This window comes from Tupaia chinensis, unplaced genomic scaffold (assembly GCF_000334495.1).
Source record: "Tupaia chinensis unplaced genomic scaffold, TupChi_1.0 Scaffold150322_1, whole genome shotgun sequence".
In the NCBI taxonomy this organism is placed as follows: domain Eukaryota; kingdom Metazoa; phylum Chordata; class Mammalia; order Scandentia; family Tupaiidae; genus Tupaia; species Tupaia belangeri.
Genome location: NW_006210161.1, coordinates 8902 through 16891, shown reverse-complemented (window position 1 = coordinate 16891; position 7990 = coordinate 8902). Strand labels below are relative to the sequence as shown.

Sequence of the window (7990 nt, the reverse complement as noted above, 5' to 3'; positions counted from 1 at the left end):
GAATCCAGCACCTAAACCTCATCCTACCCACTGGCCCTAAAAACATGTTTCTTCTTAATTGTTCTTACAGGTTTAATATGTGGTTTCAGGTGCTCATACACAGTGACGCCTTAGCTGCCATAACCAGTCAAATTGCCACGTTCACCGTGTTGAAAAATGATGGTTAGCTTCGTTTTGTTTGGTGCCGTGAGCACCCACCCCCTACTACCAACAGATGTCCACCACACAGTAGGAGAGGTCTGAGGAAGGGCCAGGTGGTGTCAGGGCAGAGTGGATTCACCCACAGAAGGGTCTCAGGGGAGGGCTCAGTCACACCCTCTGCACTGGAGCTCTGCCAGGGCACTAGGGGTTACCAGGGTCCCCATCCAAGGCCCACAGTGCCCCCTGCTGCCTGCACGACAAATGTCACGTCCCTGTGCCTACTTCAGACAGAATGCCCACTTAGGGCCCTGAAACAATCCAGATGTTTCCTGAGTGCTTTGCAGGCACCACCTCAGCCAGATGTTCCCAATCACCCCCAGCAGCCCTGAGGTTAAAGCAGGAAATCTCATTCCATCTATGCTCAGGGGCCCTCATGGGAGGTGACATGATTTCCCCAAAGACCCAGGCAGTAGTGGGAGGAGCCCAATGTCAGGAGCCTCAGCTCACAGCTGCCCTCAGCCTCCTTTCCTGCCTCCTGGCTCCTTCTTCTCCATCCCCCAGGCTCCTGGGCCATCTTGTCACTCCCTCTCTGCTGTGTCCTGGTGCTCTGTCCTCCTGAACTCTGTGGACAGACATGAGGACGCTCACTCTGCTCCCTCCAGGGCAGGAAACAGAGGAGGGTGTGTCAGTGGGGACACCAGGGAAATCAGAGGCCTGCACTGGCTCAGCCTTGCACGCTGTGATCTTGAATATTAAGGTCAGGATTCCATTTCTGTGAAATCAGAGAAAGAGAAAAGAGGTAAAGCACATGTAATAGTAAAACAGTTGGTTTATTGGCTACGAGCCCATGAATGATAACAAAGACCCTTCTAACTCGGACCCACTAATGCCAGGTGTAGCACGTAATCCCAGTTCTGCATTTCCTATACTCTTAATAACAAGGAAACTCATGGGTGCAGGGAAGAAAAATGGAAAAATAAGTATGTGTGCATATTTAATAATATATATAAGTATATATTTGCATACATATGTGATACATGCATGTAAATATAGATATAAACACACCCCAAACACACACACATACACACACACACACACACGCATTTGTTAAAATTATCCTCCTAGGGCTGTTACCAAAATGACTATACAGTGTCTTAACTTCCATTCATCTCAAGGTACTTTCTAATTTCCCTTTATTTCAGGGATTCATTTCTATGTAGGAATGTGTTTCTAACTTTGCAAACATTTTTAATATTATTGTGAATACTATGATGTGGTTTCTGTTACTGATTCCTAGTCCCATTGTCTGTGATTAGATAATGTACTTCATGTTATTACCATCATTAACAATATATGGATTCTTTGTAATGATTAGAAGAAGATCTATCCTGAGATTGCTGCAGGTGCTCCATGGAGGGAGGGGGCAGGACCCTTCTGAGTCTGCAGACCCCCCTCCTGCTCTCGGTCATGGCAGGAGGGCAGGGAGCTCTCCTCATGGGCTCCTTCATGGCCTGCAGCTCCACAGCGACTCCTCTCTGGGGGAAGCATTCTTGTTCTTCCAGGCTGTCCTCAGGTGAGTCTCCCGTCTGCTGGGAGTTGGAGCAAAGCCCTTCAGAGTGTGGTCCCGGGGCCCTAGAGCGGCAGACCCTGAGGCAATGAGACCCACACATCCCAGGTCAGACCCTGTCTCTGAGTGCCCTGGGGTCTGTGCTCCTTGAGGTGCAGATGCTCTGAGCTCAGCCCCAGGGAGTTCTCACTTCCTCTGAGCTGACAGCCGCCCTTGTGTCCCCAAGTCCTTTTCAAGCCACCTGGGTCTTCGTGCTTCAGTGTCCTGCCATACCCTTCTGTCCCAGGATCCTGCACTGGGAGGGCAGCTGAGTGAGCTCCTGGGAGGCCACTGACCTGCTAGAGAGGACATTAGAGAGGAGGTGATGAGTCTGAAGCCAAGGGGTTTATACCCTGTGGTCCCCACTCTGAGGCTCTGCCTGACCTGAAGTCAGGTTTCAGAAAGCCCTTCTTGGAATTCCTGTGGGGCTAAAGCTGTGGGCTGAGCCTCTCCATGGGGACTGGGGGCTGCCTGTGTTCAGTGAAGAGGGGAGCAGGGGAGGGTCCAAACGGGCGTCTGCCGGCAAGCCTAAGAGGAACATCTGTCTGGTGGTAATACTGTTGGCGTTCTCTACGGGACTTGGTCCTGTAGGAAGAAAAGTTAGAGAAAGGAGGAGACACAGGAGCAGAAATGCAGTGAACGCTGACAAGCCGCGGTGCTCAGTCATGCTGAGCTGCTTCATTTATGCATTTTACCAGGCGCAGTGAACTGTTCTGCAAGCTTTCAAGGATGTGGTTGAAGTTTTGCAGTGAGATAAGTGCTTTAGTGTACACATGGTCTTGTTACTATCATGTATGATCCTGTTACGAGTCAGAGGTCAAGCCAGATTACATATCTGTAAGTGTGCTGTTCCTCTGCAACTCCGAGGATGGCTGTCTGAGTATGTGTCAAAGACGATAATGTATAAGTCATAAATGTTATATAGAATACGCATCCCATGACCTAGCTAGGGTCACCATGTTTCCCGGGCAGCACGGATATTTCCAGAGCCCCTAGCATCTAAGGCATGTGTCAGTTAGTCTACGTGAACGATCAATAAGGCATGCTGATAACAGCTTCAGGTTGGCAGGCTGCATCCCCTCACAGGTCCATGCCCACAACTCTGCCTGCTGAGCTCACGGCTGCGCTGCCCTGGCCTATCATCTCCCAGGATGGAAGAGGCTCTGGGTCAGTCGCCCTTACTGAAGCAGGTTGGTTTCTGGGTGGTCCAGCATAACTCAGGAGGGCCTCGGCTAGAAGAAAATGACCAGTGAAGGGATAGGTCTTTGGGCCCCATTTCCAGCCCCACAGGGTTCCTGCAGACCCAGAAAGAGGCCTGTACCCTTCTTGCTGCAGCTTCATTGCCGGACCTTAAGAGGGTGACTCTGGGAGACTTTTCCTGGAATTGCTAATGACCACATCCCCCAGGTTGACCCACTGTCTGTGAGCTTCTTCCTGGAAGGACCTTTCTGAAGGCATTCAAGTGAGGATCCTCATACCCATAACTATCCTGGGACCGACCAGATTCCCATCCTGAGACCTCACTAAGGCTCTTTCTCAATGGTGTCTCCTTAGTGCTGAGAGACTTGGTCCGTGTGATTGCAGGGATTCTCTGGAGGGTCTGAAGGGCAGGTCACAGATGAAGTCACTGGAAACGACTAGGTCAGGGTGCACAGAGTGAGCTGAGCCTGGAGAGGTTCCGGAAGGAGCTGCCCATGTCTCAGGGGATCGAGGGCAGGGGAGGACCCGAGGCTCCCCCATGGGGAAGGTTCCCTCCTGTCAGTGTGACCAGGGTGGGAAGGAAGTCAGGGCCCTGTGATCTAGGTTCATGGCAGGTTTGTGTCTCACTTCCCCGTCTGCCTGTGTCACTGTGAGCAATGTCACTGCTATCCCACACCTGACAGTAGTAGTCGGCCTCGTCCTCAGCCTGGGCCCCGCTGATGGTCAGGGTGGCCGTGTTCCCTGAGTTGGAGCCTGAGAATCGGTCAGGGATCCCCGAGGGCCGATCGTCATCTTCATACATGACCAGTTTGGGGGCTTGGTCTGGCTTCTGCTGGTACCAGTGCACGTATTTACCTCCAATGCCATCTCCCCCACAGGATCCTGGCTGCCTGTCCCAGGGTCACCGACATCGAGGACTGCTGAGTCAGATCATATGAGGCCACGGAGCCTGCAAAGTGAGAAAAAATATGTGAACTTGAAGATGAAGAACTTTTTCCCCAATATCTCCTTGCCTGGCCTGGATCAGCCAACTGGGTTCTCTAGGCCCACAGATGACCGGACCCCCTTGTATCAATCTCAGCCCAGGATTCCCAGGGACTTGGCTGTTGGTTGAGCTGTTGGCAAATAAGATAAATGAATCTATTTCTCCTCACAGGTACAGCCTCTCAGGCTCTGCCCGGCCAATGAGCACAGTGTGAGGGGATCTCAGCCCACCCCACCCTGGTGCAGGTCTAGCAGCCCCCTCCCCACAGGCAGGGCCATATGAGCTCAGGGCCAGGCCAGGCTGCTCCCAGAGCCCTGGGGCTGGGCAGTGGCTGAGCCTGGGCAGCACCTGTGCAGTGAGCGAGGAGGCCCAGGAGGAGAGGCGTCCAGGCCATGGTGTCCCCAAGGCTGCTTCCTAGGCCCAGGCTGGGCTGCTTCCTCCCAGGCCTGTCTTATTCCCTGCTTGGAGAGAGCTGCCCCTTATGCAAATCAGCCAGAGCTCAGGGGCTGCTTGATGGACTTCATGGTCTCCAGAGAAGGGAGAACCCCAGAAATTCAGGAGGGTGGGGCTGCACACCCACCTCAACCCACAGGGGTCTCTCTCACCTCTGTGGCACGTCATGGCTGACGTATCCCAGCCTATGCATAGACATTGTTCCTGGGGGGCCACCCCGAGGATCCTGGCTGCCTGTCCCAGGGTCACCGACATCGAGGACTGCTGAGTCAGATCATATGAGGCCACGGAGCCTGCAAAGTGAGAAAAAATATGTGAACTTGAAGATGAAGAACTTTTTCCCCAATATCTCCTTGCCTGGCCTGGATCAGCCAACTGGGTTCTCTAGGCCCACAGATGACCGGACCCCCTTGTATCAATCTCAGCCCAGGATTCCCAGGGACTTGGCTGTTGGTTGAGCTGTTGGCAAATAAGATAAATGAATCTATTTCTCCTCACAGGTACAGCCTCTCAGGCTCTGCCCGGCCAATGAGCACAGTGTGAGGGGATCTCAGCCCACCCCACCCTGGTGCAGGTCTAGCAGCCCCCTCCCCACAGGCAGGGCCATATGAGCTCAGGGCCAGGCCAGGCTGCTCCCAGAGCCCTGGGGCTGGGCAGTGGCTGAGCCTGGGCAGCACCTGTGCAGTGAGCGAGGAGGCCCAGGAGGAGAGGCGTCCAGGCCATGGTGTCCCCGAGGCTGCTTCCTAGGCCCAGGCTGGGCTGCTTCCTCCCAGGCCTGTCTTATTCCCTGCTTGGAGAGAGCTGCCCCTTATGCAAATCAGCCAGAGCTCAGGGGCTGCTTGATGGACTTCATGGTCTCCAGAGAAGGGAGAACCCCAGAAATTCAGGAGGGTGGGGCTGCACACCCACCTCAACCCACAGGGGTCTCTCTCACCTCTGTGGCACGTCATGGCTGACGTATCCCAGCCTATGCATAGACATTGTTCCTGGGTGGCCACGCAGAACACAGAGGTGGTTCTCTGCATCCTCCAGGGAGCCTGAGTTCTGTCCTCAGGTTGGCGTGGGGTCTCCTTCTGGAGATGGACAGAGACACACAGCAGTGAGTGTGGGGCTAGGTCAGGAGAGAGGAGCTGATTTGGGTCTAGGAGCTGGGAGGTCTGTCCTGTGCTGGGGCAGAGTCCAGATCCCAGGTCTAGTGCTGGCTGTACATTCAGAGGACACCTTCGTGGCCCGATGCAGTGACCCTCTTCCTCCCTCTGTACAGGGGACAGCATGAGGCTTGGACAGGTGCAGGGACCTGCCCCAGATCCCAGCCACAGAGGGATAGAGCCCGGATGAAGTTCCTTCGTATCCACATGCGCATAGTGTGTTCAAGGATTGCTGAGATGAGGGAATGTTCTGCCCTTGGCCGTGAGCTCCTGGACAGGTCACAGGCCTGTGCCTCAGTCTCCCCAGTGTGGGCAAGGGCCAAGGACAGACTCGGGATGGAGACCTGTGTGCTGTACAGGAGAATGAGGGCGGGCTGCAGACTCTCCCAGAAACTGGTGTGAGTGTCTGGTAATTAAGTTACTTTGAGGTGCTGGGAAAGCGCATGAAGCAATGAAAACTTACTAACGTCACCCAAAGGAGACAGATAGGACTGTGGGCCTCATTTGCTGGGAAGTTGAAATGAGGAAACGGGGCAGCTGTCCTGGAGCATCAGGGAGTGAGGAGCGGCTGGGTGGGCAGGACAGGGCCTCTCATAGCATGGGGGAAGGGCAGGGACACGTGTGAGCACAGGGGGGGGAGGGAGGTCTCAGAGGGGCCTCAGAGGAGGCATCAGTCATGCCCCCTGCACTTGAGCTCTGCCAGGGACTAGCATGATCAGGAGCCCCAAACCAAGGCCCACTGTGCCCCCTGGTGCCCACGACATGAATGGCACGCTACCTGTCACTAGTTCAAGTAGAATGATCTATCTGGGGTCTTAATACAATCCAGAGAGGGTAGTGTTACACACTCCACTTCTGTCCATGTTATCTACCAACCCTCAGCAGCCCGGCACTTAAAGCACCATCTCTCCCCCCATCGATGACCGCAGAACCTTCTGGAAAGGGACATGATTTCCTCAAAGTTCCAGACAGCAGTGGGAAATGCCTGGGGCCCAAGAGACTCAGCTCAGAGCTGCCCTCAGCCACCCTGCCCTGTCTCCTGCTCCAGTCCCTCCTATTCCTCCCTCCCCCAGGCCTCCTGGGGCCTCTTGTCACACCCTCTCTGCTGTGTCCTGGTGCTCTGTCCTCTGAGTTCTGTGGAAAGAGATGAGGGACACGCCCTCCTGTCCCTCCAGGACAGATATCAGAGGAAGGTGTGTCAGTGGTGACCCTGGGGACATAAGAGACCTGGTGGGCTCCTCCTGACAGGCAGTGCCCTTAAATACTAAGGTCAATATCACACTTCTGAGAAATCGAGGATGTTTTTACTCAATGAAATAGAAACAAAGAGGAGATACCATAAAACGACCGTCACTTTATTGGCTAAAAGCCTGTGAATGATATTAACAAAGATCGTTCAGACTTGTTCCCCCAAATGCCAAGTGGAGGAGACAGTGCTAGTCCTCCACCCTTTAATTTAATAACAACAAAATCCGTACGTCCGGGGAAGAAAATTTCACAAATAGGTTAGGTGTCCATATTTAATCATGAAATACAGATATGTATTGTGAGTACATTGCTATACATGGGCACATATATGCACGTGTGCGTGCACACCCCAAACACACACGTTCATTCATTTACCATCGTCCTCACAGTGCTGTTACCAGAATCCCATTAAGCTGAGTGTACGGTGTCTTCATTTTTATTCAGTCTGCACGGCTTTCTAATTTCCACTTAATGTCCTCAGTGAGCCATTTCCTATGTAGGAATGAATTTGTAACTTTGCAAACATTTGTGAGCTTTATGAAGGGGTTTCTGTTAGTGATTCCGAAGTCCACTGTACTGTGTGTAGCTAATGTACTTGGTGTTATTTCCATCATTAGTAATATATTGATTCTCTGTCATGCGTAGAAGAAGATCTAGCCTGGAGAATGCCGCGGGTGCTCCCTGTGCAGAGGGGGCCAGACCCTCCTGTGTCTGCAGAGTCACCTCCTGCTCCCGGCCATGGCAGAAGGGCAGGGAGCTCTCCTGCATCAGCTCCTTCATGGCCTGCAGCTCCACAGCAACTCCCATGTGGGGGCGGCACCCTGGCTCCCCCAAGCTGTTTACAGTTGAGTCTCCCCTGGGCAGGGAGCAGGAGCCAGGCCTCAGGGCGATCCTGGCAAAAGTAACAGTACTATCCTCGCGTTGGAGATGGGTCACAGGCACAGGTTCTCCCAAAGCACCTGTCACCTGAGGGTCCAGACCAGCTCTGGGCAGGAACGACCCCACCTGAGCCTCAGCTGATTCCAGTATCCAGTCATCACCTCACAGTGGCTATCAAAGAACGAGGTACGTCAGTTAAACTTATGTAATGTATTTAACCCCATACGTCAAAACGCTTATCACTTACATACTTAATTGCAGAAAATTCATGGATGAGGTGTTTCCATACGAACCATGGCTGTAGTTATTATTACTTTGACTTGTTTGATG

General features: G+C 53.2%; 1 gene segment (V, D, J or C); it reads right to left on the bottom strand.

The window, feature by feature from the left end:
- Nucleotides 1–2827: 2827 nt before the first annotated feature.
- LOC114006770 (immunoglobulin lambda variable 3-9-like) lies at nt 2828–5152 on the bottom strand. The segment is given in 4 exon segments: nt 2828–2979; nt 3575–3826; nt 4607–4678; nt 5063–5152. Coding segments are annotated over 4 exon segments (522 nt in total).
- Nucleotides 5153–7990: the final 2838 nt, after the last annotated feature.